This window comes from Schistocerca serialis, unplaced genomic scaffold, assembly GCF_023864345.2.
Source record: "Schistocerca serialis cubense isolate TAMUIC-IGC-003099 unplaced genomic scaffold, iqSchSeri2.2 HiC_scaffold_1261, whole genome shotgun sequence".
Taxonomy (NCBI): Eukaryota; Metazoa; Arthropoda; class Insecta; order Orthoptera; family Acrididae; genus Schistocerca; species Schistocerca serialis.
Window position 1 is genome coordinate 5,410,994 of NW_026047471.1, and position 20,320 is coordinate 5,431,313.

At 41.5% G+C, this 20,320-nt stretch overlaps 1 protein-coding gene and 1 pseudogene across 1 annotated transcript in view; both read left to right on the plus strand.

Moving 5' to 3' along the window:
- The first annotated feature begins 293 nt into the window (after nt 1-293).
- The window catches only part of LOC126438153 (L-dopachrome tautomerase yellow-f2-like), a 131,821-nt gene continuing 111,794 nt past the window's right edge, over nt 294-20,320 (plus strand). Inside the window, exon 1 of the mRNA XM_050090531.1 lies at nt 294-401. Coding sequence (XP_049946488.1) covers nt 354-401 — 48 coding nt within the window. The 5' untranslated portion in view covers nt 294-353. The remainder of the gene's footprint in view (nt 402-20,320) is intronic.
- Nucleotides 13,392-13,571, plus strand: LOC126438181 (U2 spliceosomal RNA; annotated as a pseudogene).

Consider the following 20,320-nt stretch of genomic DNA (forward strand, 5'->3'; position numbering starts at 1 on the left):
TACTGAAGATTCAGTTAAGATGACTCAGCATTACCGCAGTTTAATGCAAAATGTTTTGATGCTTACAACCTTGGCTTCAAGTGAGCTATTATCCGAATGCCCTAATAAAAGAAGTAAATAAACAACACAGGTGCCGCACTGTTTGGACGCTGTAGACGCCGCTGGCGCCCCGCTACCACCTTGACCGCGCGGCACCACAGTAGTCTCCGAGACTGAGCAGAGATGCCGCCGCCAGCCGGGATTTCCGCCAATGAGGGAGCCGGACGGGTCGGCGACCCAGCAGTAGCTGCTGCGGTGCTGAGACGCCGGCAGCAGCAGTAGCAGCATCAGCGGCAGCAGCAGCAGCAGCAGCCATGTCCTCCGTCCACGACTACAACAGGGCCGAGGTCCCCGGCAGATCGGTAAGTCCACTGTTCCAGCACACACGCCGATGACTCCTGCTGTTCCACACACCACGGCGTGTATCTCTTTCCGATAGTTAACCGACCTTCAATTTGAGTTTTAATATCCACTGTAGTGATTCTCAATCTTTGTACGACCGTTACCCTTCAACGAAAACAGATGGCGGCTAATACCCCAAACAAAGTTCAGCACCTACCTAAACTTTAGATTAATAGCAACAAAAGTTGACACTCATTTTGAAAATGACTTACGATGCTTAATAACTACCACGAAAGGCGAAGGTCCCGAGTTCGAGTGTCTGACAGGCACACAGTTTTAATCTGCCAGGCAGTTTCGTATCAGCGCACACTCCGCTGCAGAGTGAAAATTTCATTCTGGAAACATCCCCCAGGCTGTGGCTCCGCAATATCCTTTCTTTCAGGAGTGCTAGTTCTGCAAGGTCCGCAGGAGAGCTTCTGTAAAGTTTGGAAGCTAGGAGACGAGGTACTGGCAGAAGTAAAGCTGTGAGGACGGGGTGTGAGTCGTGCTTCGGTAGCTCAGATGGTAGAGCACTTGTCCACGAAAGGCACAGCTCCTGAGTTCGAGTCTCGGTCCGGCACACAGTTTTTATCTGCCAGGAAGTTTCATATGAGCGCACACTCCGCTGCAGAGTGAAAATGTCATTCTGGAATGATGCATAATGTTTTGTTAATATTCGAGGAAATAAAGCTACGATGTTTTTATAGATTTTTTATGGTAGCTGAACATTAGAGAGTCAGGCATTCTGTTCTGCTTACAGGGACTGGCTTTTAAGTTTTAATTACAGACCCATATCAGTGACGGCGATTTGCGCTACGAATTTGGGACATTTATTGTGTCCGAAGATTTATTACCAAGTGGTCAGTACGGATTACGAAAATATCGGTGTTATGAAACGCAACTGTTTATTTATTCAAATGAGGTAATGAGTTATATCAACAGGCGATCTCAAGCAGACGATCACAAATTTATTCCGTATTCCTAAATTTTTAGAAGGCTTTTGACACCATTCTTCACAAGCGAATTCTAATCAAATTGCGTGTCTATAGAGCATCGTCTCAGTTGTGCAACTGAATTCGTGGTTTCCTGTCACAAAAGTCACCATTTGTAGTAACTGATGGGAAGACATTGAGCAAAACAGAAGTGATATCTGGCGTTCTCCAAGGAAATTTTGTATGCCCTCTGTTATTTCAAAATGAATGGACGGGTTTTAAGGCTTTGAAGGACATATTGGATTCACCTTACAATTATAAATAATACACGAAATGAAAGAGAAACACAAACAGTTTTTCTTACAGTTCAAATGGCTCTGAGCACTATGCGACTTAACTTCTGAGGTCATCAGTCGCCTAGAACTTAGAACTAATTAAACCTAACTAACCTAAGGACATCACACACATCCATGCCCAAGGCAGGATTCGAACCTGCGACCGTAGCGGTCGCTCGGCTCCAGACTGTAGCGCCCAGAAACGCACGGCCACTCCGGCCGGCTTTCTTACAGTTATTGAGTGTGAACACCGATCACACATCGAGTCGAAAGGCGAGTTGTTCCGAAACCTTAGTCAATGTGTCAGGAGTAACTGTTGCAACTAACACTGTTTCTTAAGTCGGACAGATCAGCTGGTATCGGAGGCACGTACACATGATCGCGTCAGATCGTGTGTGAACGTCGAGGTCATGCATAAAATGCTGTGTCAAACGGTGCCTTGCGCCCAACTCACCGGTCGGATGCAACATGGTTTGAACAGCCGCGTACTGAGTTATACCAGTGAGGTGGCCCACCATCTTACTCCCAAATAAAGATGTGTTGTTCAGCTTCTTCCCATTGAGGCACGGACCAGAGCTGTAGCACATCACGGTAAGAAAGTCAGTTACAGCCGATTCACCGAGAAAGAAAGGCCCATAAACTTTCCGCAGCGATATTTCTTGGGGCTAAGCGTGAAAGATTCGCACTCGTTCAACACGTTTTTCAGTCACTCTTTGTCATTCCATACTCTTCCCATTGCGCACAGTTATACAAAGAAAACTGTTTGAGTTCATCTTTCATTTGGGGTATTATTTACAATTGTACGTTGAACGTAATAAATGTTCGTTTTGAAACACCCTGTATATAAACGATTTAGGACACAACCTGAGCATTCCTCTTAGATTGTTTGCGGATGATGCTGCCATTTGCCGTCTAGCAAAGTCATCAAAAGAAAAAAACCAATTGCAAAATGATATAAACGGGATATTTGTATAGTGCCAAAAGGGAAATCTACTCTAAATAATGAGAAGTGTCAGGTCATCAACATGACTAATAAAAGGAAACAGTTAAATTTCGGTTACACGACGATTCGCAGCAATCTAAAGGCTGTCAGTTCAACTAAATACCTAGGGAATACAGTTCTAGCAACTTAAGGTGGAACGACCACATAGATTGTGGGGAAAAAAACCGACAGCTGTGCTACGGTAGCGGGTCTAGTAAAGAGCCTGCCTAGACTACACTTGTCCCAATTGCTGCGCGGCATGCGATCCGTATCATATAGGACTGACGCAGGATATAGAAAAAGTTCAAAGGAGGACAGCTCGTTTCGTATCATCACTAATTAGGGAAAGAGTGTCATGGATATCAAACGCAGCTTGGGACGGTAATCATTAAAAGAAAGGCGTTTTACGTAGTTGGGAGATCTTTTCACGAAATTTCAATCTCCCACTTTTTCCTCTGAATGCGAAAATATTTTGTAGGCGGCCACCTACATAGGCAGAAATTATCATCGTCATAAAATAAGACAAAATATGTCCGAAATTAATGTTGCCGAATCAAGCACCACTTAAAATACAGCTTGATGGAATGGTGTCTTACCCCAGATTTGTCGAGAGTGTAATGTCCACCCAGAAGGAAATGGCCAAAAGAAAATGTAAAGAAACGGATGTGAAAAAATGGAAATTGCATGTGAAGAATTTTTACCATGATCTTTTATGATTTTCGCAAATGCCTGATCATAAACAATTGCCTAGAATCATATAATTCACCATTTTGAAACGACCAGCTTTAGAAAAGCCAGTTTACAAATGGTGTTCAGAATTTCGTTGTAGTCGAGCTTCCGTTAGCGTCGAATTTGGTGAATGTCGACCAAAATCGGTTGTAATTCCCGAAAAACGTCAAAGCTGTGCCCAACGTGATTCAACAGGTTTTGCATGTTACCTCACGTGAGAATGAGCTATCCCTAGCTATATTAGAGACTACAGTACATTCAATTTTGCATGTGCATGTAACTAAGAGAAACATCTGCTCGCGGTTGATTACGAGCAATTTGAATGAAGGTTAAAGCCAGGCTGTATCAACTGGTGTAAGAAAGAATCCAAAAGATTCGTCCGACGAAATCTAAAATTAACATACAACATCTCAACGGGATATGAAACTTACATATATGCGTACGAACCTTAAACCAGCGTGCAGCCAACCGTTTGTTTCAGAATCAAACGTTCGCGAAGCACTCCCAATAAAATAATCGCTTGTTTATCTTGGTTACAGCATACATGTCACTACTGTTGTTTTAAAGAATCAAAGAAGAGTTAACGATGAATGGTATACAACCATTTGCTTTCAGCGGGTCGTCGATGAAATCACGGAAAACAACAGAAAACATCGCATCACTCATTATCATAACAAGGCCAGCTGTCACACAGCAAGGCAAACAATGGGTTATTTCGCAGAGGAAAAGCAGCTTGTTAACGTCTTATTTGTGCATTCACCCAATTTGTCGACTAACGACGCTCCCGTACATGTAACAAAATGCGCGTGGACAACGATTTTAATCACTTCAAGAAGCTGTCGAATGTTTGTAAAGCCATGTTTTTGAGGTACCAGTATCAGAGTGGAAAAAAAACCTGTTATACGAGGGTTGTCCAGAAAGTAAGTTCCGAAATGGAAACCACTGGGAAAATCCGGTAAAGCTTTGCACAGATGTGTTGGGCAGTGTCTCTAGTATGACCGTCGATCGTGTCGCGTCGGTCTTTTCAGTTTTGAGTGAACAGTGAGCACGTAAAGATGCGTAGGGAATAGCGTCTCCCGCCAAGTATGAGGGCCTGGTTAGAGATTTCGCCTGTGTCACGCAGCCCACATAACACAACTGTCGAGCAGTTCGTTCTTCATGCCAGTTCTCGGCCGCATACTGCAGAAGTGTTTGATCACCCACAATACAGTCCGTGATTGGCTCCCTCTGGGTCTGATCTCTGCTCACAGGAACCGGTGGCTACGAAGACAAAATTTTTCCACAGACAACGACCTGCAGACCAGTGCAGGTAACTGGCCAAGAGCATAGGCAGCTGCTTTGTATGACGAGGATATTGAAAAGTTGATACGACACTACGACAAAACTCGAAGTTCGAGTGGCGACTGAGTAGAGAAGTAGGTGGAAGGTGTACCTAAATGTTGAAAATAAAACGTTCCTGGTTTTCACTGTGGCCTCCATTTCACGACCAGTCGGAACTTACTTTCAGGACAACTTTTGTAAAGTTTGGAAGGTAGGAGACGAGATACTGTCAGAAGTAAAGCTGTGAGGACCGGGCGTGAGTCGTGCTTCGGTAGCTCAGATGTAGAGCACTTGCCCGCGAAAGGCAAAGGTCCCGAGTTCGAGTCTCGGTCGGGCACACAGTTTTAATCTGCCAGGAAGTTTTAACCCTCGTATATTACTAAACTGTTAACCCGGGGTTCGGTCCCTGTTGCAGGATGCCTATCTGATGGCAAGGAAAATTTGGTTTTCAGTAGGTCATACAGTTATTCACCGAATTTAAAAACTGAAAATGCTGTCGTAACAACTCACTGCGTCTCCGAGGTTTACATTAAGTCAGGTATGGGTACTGCACTTATAGACAGTATGTATGTCTTGAGGCAGATTAACTCACAGCACTCAAATTACCCAGAGTATATCCAACCAATATTGAGAATGAGAGCTCCTAGCGACACCGAGCAAACTTTGCGCATAATTTCAATTCTTTAAAAAACTTTTTCTCCTTGACACCGCCCCACAAAATGATGAAACCGAACACATTTATCTCTTAGGTACATTTTCCCCGTTCATGAGATAAAATGTAGCTCTAAGAAGAACGTTTCAATTTATAAATTTTTAGTGCTAACTCTATTCAGAAAACGTTTTGCAGACAGTATCAACATATACCACTGTACGACACTTAGTTTCGGGGATATGACGTTTTATACAGGGGATTTCGAATCTTTAAACAATCAGGGTGGTAGTTAAGTGGTGTTTCCAGAATTTGTTTAAAACCATGTAAGACTGAGTAATTTTTTAAGACAAATATTTTGACAAATATGTGTGTATCAATAACATTCTTTTCATTGTTTTTATAGAAAGTTAAAAATAGTCCTGATTTTTCTGGCGATCTTCTATACAGAGTGTTTCAAAATCCTTCCATCAAACCTCTAGGAGTGTAGAACACGTCACAGGAAAGAGCTTTTTTGTAGACAAAATTTTCGCTGCTGCTTCCTGGCGACGCAAGGCATCCTTTCGGATTATTTATGCCCATGAGAGACAGCAGGGTAGGCACTCTGCGAGACATATCTGCAGTGTGGTTTGCCTATAATTTAGTCACTTTCTTCACATGAAAGGTGGTAGGCTGGGCAAATTAAAGTTCTTGATTCGCTTCTAAAATATCTTCCTACACTTTGAGGCATTCACTCTCAAGGTTTTCCTATTGAAAATCGCTGTCAATTCACAGGAATGGCTAGTATGGAGCATACCTCATTAGTAGGCCCTGATTGTTCTGTAAACGCTCCTCATCTCAGATCTAACAAATACTAAGTGACGCCTAGTGTCCGTGGTAAGCGTCTGTGAACATTTCGTCTCTAACGTAAGCTGCTCCCCATGATGTGGTCCACCACCACTAGACGTTATAAGCAAAGACTTTGAATCACTCTGTGTGTTCTGTTTGGTTTCGGCCTATGCACGTCATAAGCTTTCCTCCAGATTCAATCGCTTGTGGCACTTCTTTTCATTGTTTCGTAACCAAATACCCACTTAATCATCCGTAAATTTCGGAACAGTATTCTTAAGGCTTTTTTACAACAACAATGTATAATATGTTCTGTTTCAGCAAAACATGTTTTTACTTTGTTGTGATTTTGGAGTCCGAGAAATTTTGCTATGGCTCTGATTTTACTACGTGAAAGTATTCTTTTATTTACTGAAAATATTCTTCGATCCGATCAGGAAAATTGTCGCTAATTAATGTCTTTCTGGCAACGTCGTGACTTATTTTATCTCTTAATGAACGTATTCAGTTGCTTCCGTTGAACAAAATTTTCAGTTCTGGGGACAATGAAACGGCCTATACTTCAGCCCTGTGTTACCAAAGCTCTAATTTGAGGAGAAGACTGTCAATCTTATTTTCCACCGTTATAATATTCATCCTGGTTCTTTAGACATCAGTTGGTTTCCCCGAGTAATCCACAAGGTATCTGTTACTTTGGCTCAGTGAGTGCTATAACTGATTGCTGAAACAATGGGTGTCAGAGGCATCATCTCGGTGGGCCGCTGGACATGACTCAGTTGCGGTTGCGGTTATGTTGCGGTTGTGATAGTTTGTGATAACGCGCGAATAGCGAATGGCTTAGTTCATACAGTCGTTTCGTAAACTGTAGCTTCCGTTGCACTTTGCGATGTGGTAAAGCTCGTATCCGAAAATTTTTTCACTTGGTGACGTGGCCTTGGAACACATGAGATCTTGTACGATACAGTTTGACGCCAGGTGCCGCATGAATAGCAATGATAACTGAGGAAAATGTCCGAAGGTGACTCAAGTCAAAACTTTTACGTATACAGGTCTAATACAACTAATTATTTCGATTAGGAAATACTCTTGCCTCTGCATATGGAGTTACCCAGCGACAATCCAGAAGACAGCCTGGAAAGAAAAAAAATGTGCACCAGATTGCCAAAAATGTCAGTAACTCTAGACCTTTATAAAACATGAGATACGACCCTTTCGAAATGTGAGTTTCCTTTTGCGTCGTTTCCCCCTTATTACAAGAATTTATTTTCAGGGTTTTAGCTCACTTCATCGATTTACTATCATCGGACAATGACAGCGGCAGCCAAAAGACTGCTTCTCCGTAACTTCAGATTAATATTTCTTATCTGATAGGTTTTCGCCCACTACTGTTACCTATTAGTAGAGAACAACTTATAAACGCCGCTGCCAGCAAGCGTAGATGTGATTAGAATGACTCAACGTGAAGGCAATGGCTGGAACGGACGCGCATCCTACTTTTTCTAACAGCAATTAAAAACAAAAGGTACATTAACTTCAGCGGTGAACGACAGGGCTGCATCTACATTTTCTAACACAATGAAATACGCGAAATTAATAAGATATGGTGAAGATAAAGTACTAATGACTCACGAATTCATACATCGTAGACTATACGCTGACATATCATGCGGGGCATCCGTATTTATTGAGATGATTACATACTCATGTGATCATATCGTGAGCGGATACTTCATATGCAGCTAACGTTTGTTTATTATCACAAACGACTAATATTGTAATGAACAAACCAAGTTTCACTGACAGTAAACATCGGATCACATTTTCTATGAAGTTATATCGATATTGGCATCAGTAAGGTTCAACGAACACAAAATATACAAAGACCTGCAACCCCCTCCTTCCGTCTCCCTCCCCCATCACTCTTTAAAGAAATGAATTCCCACGGATAAAAAAGGTTCAAACGTCTTAGTAATTTATGAATGAGTTAACATTATATGTTAACGTCAAATATATGACATAAAGTAAGTAAAATCCTTATGGAGGAAGATATAAAATGCTAATGACGTTGGTTTTATGAGTTGAGGATTATTCACGCAAAGACTAATGAAGAAGTCAAAACAAAAATCGGTAAACCAAAAAAGTCATAACCCCTTTGGTTCAAATGGCTCTGAGCGCTATGGGACTTAACGTCTGAGGTCATCAGTCCCCATAACTTAGAACTACTTAAACCTAACTAACCTAAGGACATCACACACATCCATGCCCGATGTATGATTCGAACCTGCGACCATAGCGGTCGTGCGGTTCCAGACTGTAGCGCCTAGAACCCCTTGGCCATCCCGGCCGTCTCGTAACCCGTTTATACGTTGGTTTTGTGGCAGGTGTCAGTGAAAAAAGTTTCGAAAATGGTTTGAAATTATGTGTAAATTTTGTTGGAAGTCGCTAAGTGATCCCATTCTTAAATACTGGATAAAACAGTGTGGGTAATTTGGGCGCTGTAAATTACACTGCCTCAAGATAGATGCACAGTTTCTAGCTTTAATGTTTGTCTTATTTTGTTAAATATTTAACATAAGATTATACGTCTTAATTAGCAGATTATGATAGCGTTTCAAATATATCCATAATTGTAAAGTCGATCATTTTAGAGGTTTTGTAGTGTAGATGAACGATCTCTCTCTCTCTCTCTCTCTCTCTCTCTCTCTCTCTCACTCTCTCTCTCTCTCTCTCTCTCTTTCTCTCTCTGTAACTGTGTATTCGTCAGTAAATGTACAGATATTGGGTATGAAATATTGAAACCGAAAACTGACACCATTGGAAGTATACAGTGATAGAAGAAAAAAATGTGTTTCAGTAAACTTGGATCCGCAAAAGAGTCGATTGCGAGATAATCGCGAATGTGTGGTTATAAGCAGCCACTGACTGAGACTATCAAATAAACCTCATAGTAAGTAAAAATTTGTTTGAAATACAAAGTTTTAGATAAAGTCCTTATTTAATTGGGCTCAAATTTCACGCATAAACTGCCATAACGACATCTTACGCACCAGTACGTTTCGAGGAGGATAGGTCAAGGAAAGCCTGTACCTTGGTCTACGAGAACACCTGACTACCCTCGTCTGTTCGGCGCACTTTCTGAAGTGAAGTGTACAGTACTCCCACTGACATGATTGAAGTACTGAAACAACAAATTGTAGTCTTGCCAGACTTCACGAGTTGACCTGGCGGGAGGGTGTGTTTGAAAGAATTCGTAGGGCACTGTAGAGACGAGTGTAGTATTGCATCCAAATCCAAACACGGTACGCGGAACACCTACTTTAACAGAAAAGAGTGTAACGTAAATTGTAACAGGTAACTTGCTAAAGTGTTATTTCTTGTTATCGTAAGCTGTTGAAATTTGAGCATTAGACTGGAACTTAACCTAAAAGCTTACGTTCAAAAGACATCTGTAATGACACTAGCAGCTCGAAAATACATATCACCTACTTTAACAGAAAAGAGTGTAACGTAAATTGTAACAGGTAACTTGCTAAAGTGTTATTTCTTGTTATCGTAAGCTGTTGAAATTTGAGCATTAGATGGAACTTAACCTAAAAGCTTACGTTCAAAAGACATCTGTAATGACACTAGCAGCTCGAAAATACACATTCGCAGTTATCTCACAAACGGCTCTACTGACACCCATGTTTGTCCTTTGCTTTCATCCTTGATTTTCGTTGCTGATATGATACACCCTTATACTCCGAGTCATCTTCTGGAGCTGAGTGGTAAGCGTAGATGTCTGCCATGTTGAGGACACTGGTTAGATTGGCTGTACTGCCCAGGATTGTTGCTTGGTGGGAGGTCTAGTGCGGGATGCACTGAGCCTCGTGATGCCACCTGAGGAGCTACTCGACCGAGTAGTAGCGGCTCCACGTTCTGTAAAGTCTGCAAAACCGTCGAGAGAGAGGTGCGCTGACAACATGCAATTCCATACCGCATCCGCATGGCACCGCAAGGCAGAGGACGACACAGCGGCCGGTAGACAGCCCTTAGGCCTGGCGAGGAGTTAGTTTTGTAAACTCCAAAGTAAACGGTGGCGGGTACGCAGCAATCGAATTTTTGTACTTTTTATACTTATGATACGTGTAGTTCAGAACTCAGATATCAGTTACGAACAGCAGCTCGATGCAACTTCCAAAAATTCTCGAGAAAATCGACTTCGAAGTTTTCTGTTTTCTGAACGTTTTTACTACCTTACATCTACATCTACATCATACTCCGCAAGGCATCTAATGATGTATGGCGTAGGGTACTTTCTGTACCACTATCTGATCCCTCCAACCATGTTCGACTCGCGAGTAGTGAGTAGGAAGAATGATTGTCGGTAAGCCTCTGTATTGGCTCTAATATCTGGAATTTTCTCCTCGAGGTCAATACGCGAGATGTATGTGGGGAGAAGTAATATATTGTCTGATTCCTCCTGAAATGTGCTGTCCCGAAATTTCAGTAGTAAATCTCTCCGTGGTGCTAATCGTCTCTCTTGTAACGTCTGCCAGTGGAGCTTGTTTAGCTTCTCCGTTACGGTCTCTCACCAACTAAACGATCCCGTGGCGAAACGCGCCGCTCTTTGTTAGATCTTTTCTATGAGTCCTACCTGATAGGGAACCCATATAGATGAACAATACTCAAGAATCGGGCTAACAAGCGCCTTATGAGCCTCTTCTTTCGTGGATGAGTTACATTTCCTTAAGATTCTTCCTGTGAATCTGAGTCTTGTGTCTGCTTTTCCCAATATCTGTTTTATATGGTCATTCCAGTTAAGGTCGCTCTGGATAACTCCGCCTGGATATTTTACGGCAGACGCTGTCTCCAGCTGTTTTTCATCAGTAGTGTAGCTGTACAGTAGTGGATTTCTTTCCCTATGTATGCGCAATATGTAACATTTATTTACGTTCAGGATCAACTGCCAGAGTCTGTACCATTCATCAATTCTCTGCAGGTCGTTCTGCAAAGTCTTACTATTTTCGGGCGTTGCTACTTTGGTATAAACTGCATCATCCACGAATAGCCTTAAAGGGCACCCGACGCCTTCTACTGGATCATTTACATATATTGTAAACAGCAACGGTCCTATCACACTTCCCTGTGGTACTCCGGATATTACCTGTACATCTGTCGCTTTAGTTCCGATAAGAGCGACGTGCTGAGTTCTATCTGCAAGAAAGTCTTGAATCCAATCGCAGGTCTGCTCCGATACTCCGTAAGCTCGTATTTTTTTCATTAAACGGCAATGCAGGACGGTATCAAATGCCTTGCTGAAATCAAGGAACACGGCATCAGCCTGAGCGCCGTTGTCCACTGCGCTGTGGATCTCATAGAGGAACAGAGCGACCTGAGTTTCGCAGGGTCTCTGTTTGCGGAATCCATGTTGGTTTTTATACAGGATCTTTTCATTTTCCTAGAACGTCATAATTCTTGAGCATAAAACATGTTCCATAATTCTACAACAGATTGACGTAAACAATATAGGTCTATAATTGTTTGGATCTGTCTTACGGCCTTTCTTAAAAACGGGAGTGACCTACGCTTTTTTCCAGTCGTTAGGTACCTTTCGTTGCTCAAGCGAACTACGATAAATTACTGCTAGAAGGGGAGCAAGTTCTTTCGCATAATCTTTATAGAATCTTATTGCTTTCATCTTATAGGTATCTCATCTGGTCCTGAAGCCTTTCCACTACGAAGCGATTCTAACTGCTTTTCAGATCCGCGATCGGTTATCTCAATATCTGCCATTTCGACGTTCGCACGACGATTGAAAGGAGGGACAGAGTTACGATCTTCCCCGATGAAACAACTTCGGAAGGCCAAATCCAGTATTTCGGCCTTCTCTCTGTATCTTCCGTTTCTGTGCCGGTGTGGTCGCTGAGAGAATGAATAGATGATTTTGACCCGTTTACTGATTTTACATACGACCAAAATCTCTTAGGGTTTTTACTCAGGTCGGTTGGCAGTGTCTTACATTCGAATTCATTGAACGCTTCTCTCATTGCTCTCCTTAAGCTCATTCTTGCTTCGTTCAAATTTTGTCAACTAGGTTTTTACTACTCTTGAATCTGAGATGAAGTGCTTTTTGTTTACGTAGCCATTTTCTAACACGGCTATTAAACAGTCCCTTAAATCCTTACTCGCAACATACGTGTCTAGGGCATATTGAATGATCCATTTGAACTTTTTTTCCAATTGTTCTCCACATCTTCGTCCTTATCACCGAATATTTGATGCTTACCGCTGAGATCTTCTGAAATTTGTATCCCGTCATCTTTGCTGAGCAAATATATCTTCCTACTTTTCTTAAAGTTCCTTGTAGGACCCGTCGTCATAGATGCTGTCACAGCCTTATGATCACTGTTATCTTCCTCTACGTTAACTGATTCGATATTTTCAGGTCTGTTTGTAGCCAGGAGGTCCAAGATTTTACCCTCACGAGTTGGTTCCCTAACTATCCGCTCAAGGTAATTTTCGGACAAGACATCCGGAGCAATGCCACACGATTCCCTGTCTCTGGAACCAGTTATGATGGTCGATTTGTTTCGTCAGGCAGCGTCCCTCTGTGGTGGAGTTCTCGTCTGCCATGTAGGCGTCTTAGCTTCGATCCCCAGTCGGAGCAAATTTTTAAACAAAGATGTCTGTTCTACAAACATTTCCGTGAAACGTAAAATAGGTAAGAACGAAAAGAGATAACTTGCATTTTTTTAATTTAAACAAATTTTATTAACAATCTTTTGTAAAAGACCACTGTTTAAGAATTTTTAATTTCCATCGGTAATTGGATTTTTGTGTACAATATATAATTAGAAATAAGAAGAGGTACATTTTTCGTGAAAATACCAATTAGATGTTTGTTAACTTGATGAGTTTTATATTTCAGAGATGCAGGTGTTCGAGCTGAACAAAAAAAAAAAAAAAAAAAAAAAAAAGAAAAAGGTTCAAAACGGGACTCGAACCAGCGATTGAGCGATTAGTGATTTTTTCCATCTTTATGGATTTTACGGTTCACGGAAATGTTGATTGAGCTTCCAACGTTCTTTAAAAATTTGCTCTGGCCAGAATCGAGGCCAGAACGCCTACATGGCAGGCGAACATTCCATCACAGAGCCACGCTTGTTGTCGAAAAAAAAATTATCCTTACTTGAGGGACAGGCGAAAGCGCTCTGAAAACTTCGATCAAACTGTAGTATCTGTTCTTATCAGCTTAATATTGATACGTCTTGCAAAACAAGAGTAGAATATTAAACTAATTTTTCGCTCATGATGGATTGCTAGGGACTTGCTCCATCTCTGTCGCGGATTGGCCCGGCATTGGTGAGAATTTTTGAGAACTGAAGCTAATGCTTTGATATTTAAATTCTGAACTTCACTTACAATAAATATAAAAACAATTACAAAAATCCGATGGCCCTGTGTTCTCCTTGTTAGTCATGCTACCCTATTCCAATTCTCTACAGAGCGAAGAGAAAAGCTAAATGCATCAGAATGCACCAGAATCCCTTTTATTATTATGGACCCTGTGTCAGGTAACTGAGGCACAAGAGTAGGTAACTAGATTTCCTCGAATACTGGTTTTATAAATTCATAGAACATTGTTTGGTGTCCTTCCGACGGATGGGAATAAAGTAATACCCCTCCGTGACTTGTAATTGTTACACCACACTAAGGTCATAGAACTGTTCTGCTCTTATACCTTAACGAGCAGCCAACTTGCAAGACAGGGACGTGAGCCAGATTAGAATCCGTCTAACGACCGTGGGCCATTACAGCGGCTAGACTGTGTAACATAGTTTGTAGGCGGTTTTTCACTCTCGTTTACGCAAATGGTGGGCTGGTCCCCAATTTGCGCCTCACAAAACAAGGTAACACGCATAAATAAGTTTAGAAGAATCACAGACAGGTGGTGCACACGACTTTCCTCCCTTTGGTTGACTAATGACCGTGGCGACACGAAGGGCGTCCGGCCACAAGGCAAAAAATAAAATAAATATGCTACATCATGAAGACAGTGGATCTTATATGACAGGATATACGCCAGCCGGGAGAGAGAGAGAGAGAGAGAGAGAGAGAGAGAAAACGAATGTGCAGAAGAACGTTCTGGAGAACACTTTTGATTTAGCTACAACCTTTAGTTGATCTTCAAACGCTGCGAGCATTACTAAACCATCAGCAATCAACCTCTGGTCATTTTCATTTCTTATTCTTTTTGCACATTATTGCTGCCTACAGGGGTTGGACAAAAATACGGAGACACTGCGAAAAATGCATACTTGAACATAAATGCTTAGATGCAATGAATTAGAAGTTACCTATAAGTATCTTTCCAATTCATAAAAAAACAGGTAAGGAACTGTTTTTAAATCTATAACCTAAATGTGAAACCATAACCTATGCGTAAAAATGGACAAATCATGTAATATTTCAGGACACCCATTGAAGATGCCTTGTAAAAAAAGCGAAACGCATCTGGGTGCATGAATAAAAATAAAATTTCGATGTGCAGCAGGCAAAAAAGGCATTTTCTTTGGAACAACTGCAATCTATAAGTGCAGGTTCTAACCAAGCCTGCCGGTTGCACTGTTGTATTTGACCTCGAATGGCACCTGTACAATGTCCTCAATACCTTGCCAGTGTCCGTCGTGGTCAAAAAAGCGTCTTTGTAGTTTTGGGTGCGTTATGTCGCAGCTCAGTGCATTCGAACGAAGGCCAGTTGCTGGTGCTTGTAAAATGGGTGCTCCCGTAACCAAGGTAGCTGATGCGGTATTCTATTTACCGTTGGTACTCTGTAGGTAACATTACTGTCAAGTATTATGTGACCATTTTGGCTGATCAAGTCCACCTCACGGTACAATGTTTGTTCAGAAGTAGTGATGCTGCATTCCAAGGCTGGTTTTGCGAGCACGACCATGAACTGAATCATCTCCCCTGGCCACAACAATAGTCATATCTCAATATTATTGAGTCGTTGTGGTCTACTTTGGAGAGAAGGGTTCTCGATACTACCTACCTCCATCATCGTTACATGAAATTACCACTGTTTTCAGGAAGAGTGGTATATGAGGGCCTTGGAAACCGTGCAGGGCCTGTTTTTATCCATTTTCAGACGACTGTTTTGAAAGACAACGGATTTTTCCGCGCCGTATTAGGCGTGGTAATGTGTTGTGTTTTTGATGTTTCCGTATTTTTGCCTACCCCCTGTACAACATGTCAACAGTCTGTTCTACGTCAGAATATGCACTGGTGATAGCTGAAAAGTCAGTTATTATAGTCATAAGCTACACCGTCTGAAATGAGCTAATGTGTCATTCGGTTGCCCGTTCTGTGGTCGCTCTCGTTCTTGCTGCTCTCAAGAGCAAGCGATGTGATTTTTGTATCTCCTATAGTTCTAAGAAGATGTACTGATATACTGCCCCCCGCTGGCGGAATTTTTCCAACTATTTATGTGGTCACTGGACTAGTCTGCGTGTTATAAATTGTTCTCGAGAGGTAGTTTTTTGTGTCATCAGTCATCTGACCAGTTTTACAAGTCTCACTATGAATTCCTCTACCGCACCCAACGTGGTCAATTATTTGTTGTATGTATTCCAGTCTTCGTCTTCCCCTACAATTTTCACCATCTACGTCTCCCATTAGAGCCACTGAAGTTATTTCTTGATGTCTTAACACATGTCCTAACATTCTGTCCTTTTTTCTTGTCCATGTTTTCTCACCGATTCTGCAGAGAACCTGTTCATTCCTTATCTTATCAGCCCATCTAATTTTCAACATCCTTCTATAGCGCCACATCTCAAACGCTTCGATTATCTTCTGTTCCGAGTTTCCCACAGTCAATGTTTCACTACCACACAGTGCTGTGCTCCAAACTTACGTTCTCAGAAATGCTTTCATCGCGTTAAGTTCAATGTTTGATACCAGTATACTCATCCTAGCCTAAAATTATCTCTTTGGTTCCGCTAATCTTGTTCTTATGTCGTCCTCCATAAGTGTGTCAAAACTTTACTTCCAATGTAGCAGAATTCGTCTACTTCGTCGTCCTCAATTATTGTGTTACATTTATCGCTAGTCTCACTTCTGCTATTCCTCATTAAATTCATGTTTCTTTGCTTCAGTTTCAATCCTTATTCTGTTCTCATTAGACTATTCATTCCATTCAAAAGATCCTCTAATTCTTTCTCTCTTTCACTGAGGAATCTTACTACTGGTATCCTTTTACCCGGAATTTCAACCTCACTCATAAACTTTTCTTTTATTTACGTCAGTTCTTCTTCAGTGAACAAGAGGGGCGAAAGATCGCACACCTATTTAATACATTTTATAATAATTCGTTCTTGGGCAGCCACTCTTATTTTTCCATCTTGGCACTTCTACAATGCTTTCTCTATAGTTTTCATCTACTTTTCTGAGAATTTAGAACATTTTGGACTATACTGCACTGTCTATGTCTTTTTACCGGTTGTTACGTCTTGATTCCATTGTTAATCGTAATGACAAAACTGCCTCTCTGGTGCCTTTAGCTTTCTTATAGTGAAATAAGCAGATCTTCAGTTTTCTTTGCATTATTCTGTATATTAATCTTGTCGGGGACTTGGGGGCATGAGCCGTTACGCTGATTGTGCGATAGATCTCGCACTTATCTGCCCTTGCTATCTTCAGAATCGTGTGGATCATACTTTTACGAAGGTGCGGTTATACGTCTCTCGACTTATAGATTCTGCAGACGAACATGAATAGTCGTTTGGTTACCACTTGCCCCCAAATGGTTTTAGAAATTACGAAGAAATGCTATCTACGTCTCTAGACTTGTGGATTCTGCAGACGAACTTGAGTAATGGTGTGGTGGTCACCTCTACCCAATAATTTTAGAAATTCCGAAGAAATGTTATCTGTGCCTTCCGCCATATTTGGTCTTAAGTCTTCCAAGATCTGTTAGATTCTGACTCTAAGACTGGATCCACTGTCTCGCACTTGGAGTCTGGTTTTTCTTCTATCTGACAGTTCCACGCCGTTGTAGAGGCCTGGAGTGTGCTCTTTCCCCAATCCGCTCTCTCCTTTGTGGTTAATAGTGGAATTACTTTCACTCTTAATGTAGATAAAATTGGTTTTAATTTTATGTAGGGTTTTTCGGATATTCCATAGCCACATATAAATCTTTTTCACATGAAATTACACCATCAGTCCAATAAGTATTTGTGCGATTTTTCTCTATCAAGCAAAATTCAAGAGTAGGAAAAGGGAGAGAAGGAAACATAGTAGGTGAATATGGATTGGGGCTAAGAAATGAAAGAGGAAGCCGTCTGTTAGAATTTTGCACAGAGCATAACTTAATCATAGCTAACACTTGGTTCAAGAATCATAAAAGAAGGTTGTATACATGGAAGAATCCTGGAGATACTAAAAGGTTTCAGATAGATTATATAATGGTAAGACAGAGATTTAGGAACCAGGTTTTAAATTGTAGGACATTTCCAGGGGCAGATGTGGACTCTGACCACAATCTGTTGGTTATGAACTGTAGATTAAAACTGAAGAAATTGCAAAAAGGTGGGAAGTTAAGGAGATGGGACCTGGATAAAATGACTAAACCAGAGGTTGTACAGAGTTTCAGGGAGAGCATAAGGGAACAATTGACAGGAATGGGGGAAAGAAATCCAGTAGAAGAAGAATGGGTAGCTCTGAGGGATGAAGTAGTGAAGGCAGCAGAGGATCAAGTAGGTAAAAAGACGGGGGCTAGTATAAATCCTTGGAAGAAATACTGAATTTAATTGATGAAAGGAGAAAATATAAAAATGCAGTAAATGAAGCAGACAAAAAGGAATACAAACGTCTCAAAAATGAGATCGACAGGAAGTGCAAAATGCCTAAGCAGGCATGGCTAGAGGACAAATGTAAGGATGTGGAGGCTTATCTCACTAGGGGTAAGATAGATACTGCCTACAGGAAAATTAAAGAGACCTTTGGAGGAAAGAGAGCCACTTGCATGAATATAAAGAGCTCAGATGGAGACCTAAGCAAAGAGGGGAAAGCAGGAAGGTGGAAGGAGTATATGGAGGGTCTATACAAGGGCGATGTACTTGAGGACAATATTATGGAAATGGAAGAGGATGTAGATGAAGATGAAATGGGAGATACGATACTGCGTGAAGAGTTTGACAGAGCACTGAAAGACCTGAGTCGAAACAAGGCCCTGGGAGTATACAACATTTCATTAGAACTACTGACGGCCTTGGGAGGGCCAGTCCTGACAAAACTCTACCATCTGGTGAGCAAGATGTACGAGACAGGCGAAATACCCTCAGAATTCAAGAACAATATAATAATTCCAATCCCAAAGAAACCAGGTGTTGACAGATGTGAAAACTACCAAACTATCAGTTTAATAAGTCACAGCTGCAAAATACTAAAACGAATTATTTACAGACGAATGGAAAAACTGGTAGAAGCCGACCTCGGGGAAGATCAGTTTGTATTCCGTAGAAACACTGGAACACGTGAGGCAATACTGACCTTACGACTTATCTTAGAAGAAAGATTAAGGAAAGGCAAACCTACGTTACTAGCATTTGTAGACTTAGAGAAAGCTTTTGACAATGTTGACTGGAATACTCTCTTTCAAATTCTAAAGGTGGCAGGGGTAAAATACAGGGAACGAAAGGCTATTTACAATTTGTACAGAAACCAGATGGCAGTTATAGGAGTCGAGGGGCATGAAAGGGAAGCAGTGGTTGGGAAGGGAGTGAGACAGGGTTGTAGCCTCTCCCCGATGTTATTCAATCTGTATATTAAGCAAGCAGTAAAGGAAACAAAAGAAAAATTCGGAGTAGGTAATAAACTCCAGGAAGAACAAATAAAAACTTTGAGGTTCACCGATGACATTGTAATTCTGTCAGAGACAGCAAAGGACTTGGAAGAGCAGTTGAACGCAATGGACAGTGTCTTGAAAGGAGGATATAAGATGAACATCAACAAAAGCAAAACGAGGATAATGGAATGTAGCCGAATGAAGTCGGGTGATGCTGGGGGAATTAGATTAGGAAATGAGACACTTAAAGTATTAAAGGAGTTTTGCTATTTGGGAAGCAAAATAACTGATAATGGTCGAAGTAGAGAGGATATAAAACGTAGACCGGCAATGGCAAGGAAAGCGCTTCTGAAGAAGAGAAATTTGTTAACATCGAGTATAGATTTAAGTGTGAGGAAGTCGTTTCTGAAGGTATTTGTATGGAGTGTAGCCATGCATGGAAGTGAAACATGGACAATAAATAGTTTGGACAAGAAGAGAATAGAAGCTTTCGAAATGTGGTGGTACAGAAGAATGTTGAAGATTAGGTGAGTAGATCACGTAACTAATGAGGAGGTATTGAATAGGATTGGGGAGAAGAGAAGTTTGTGGCACAACTTGACTAGAAGAAGGTATCGGTTGGTAGGACATGTCCTGAGGCATCAAGGGATCACAAATTTAGCATTGGAGGGCAGCGTGGAGGGTAAAAATCGTAGAGGGAGACCAAGAGATGAATACAGTAAGCAGATTCAGAAGGATGTAGGTTGCAGTAGGTACTGGGAGATGAGGGAGCTTGCACAGGAAAGATTAGCATGGAGAGCTGCATCAAACCAGTCTCAGGACTGAAGACCACAACAACAACAACAACAAGCAAAATTATGCGCGTTGTATTGACCTCGAGGTCAGTAGGTCCAAAACGGTCTACGTGACTATTTTCAGTACACATTAAGATTTACGTGTCACTCTATTGGATTCGGAGTGACTGTGCTTTCGCTGAATACAGCCTTTAAATGATAAATGTCAGCTGTATCGCGTTTAATGTTTTCTACTTGCTTAAATGATTTTTCCTGTCACATATTCTTCAGTGGGATCAATCTCCGCTGCAAATCGACTCATCGGATTATAGTCCAATAAAATCTTCTTGTGTTTCTAGGCACTCCTGTTTGCATGTGTTCACGACGTTTCGGAAAGCATGTACTCTGTTTTCGTCATATGTCTCGCAGTCCGTCTCCTTACATAGGATGAACCAGAACTTCACCGACAAAATTTCAGAGGTGTAGTATGGACCAAAACAAGACAAGGAAAAAGTGTCCAGCA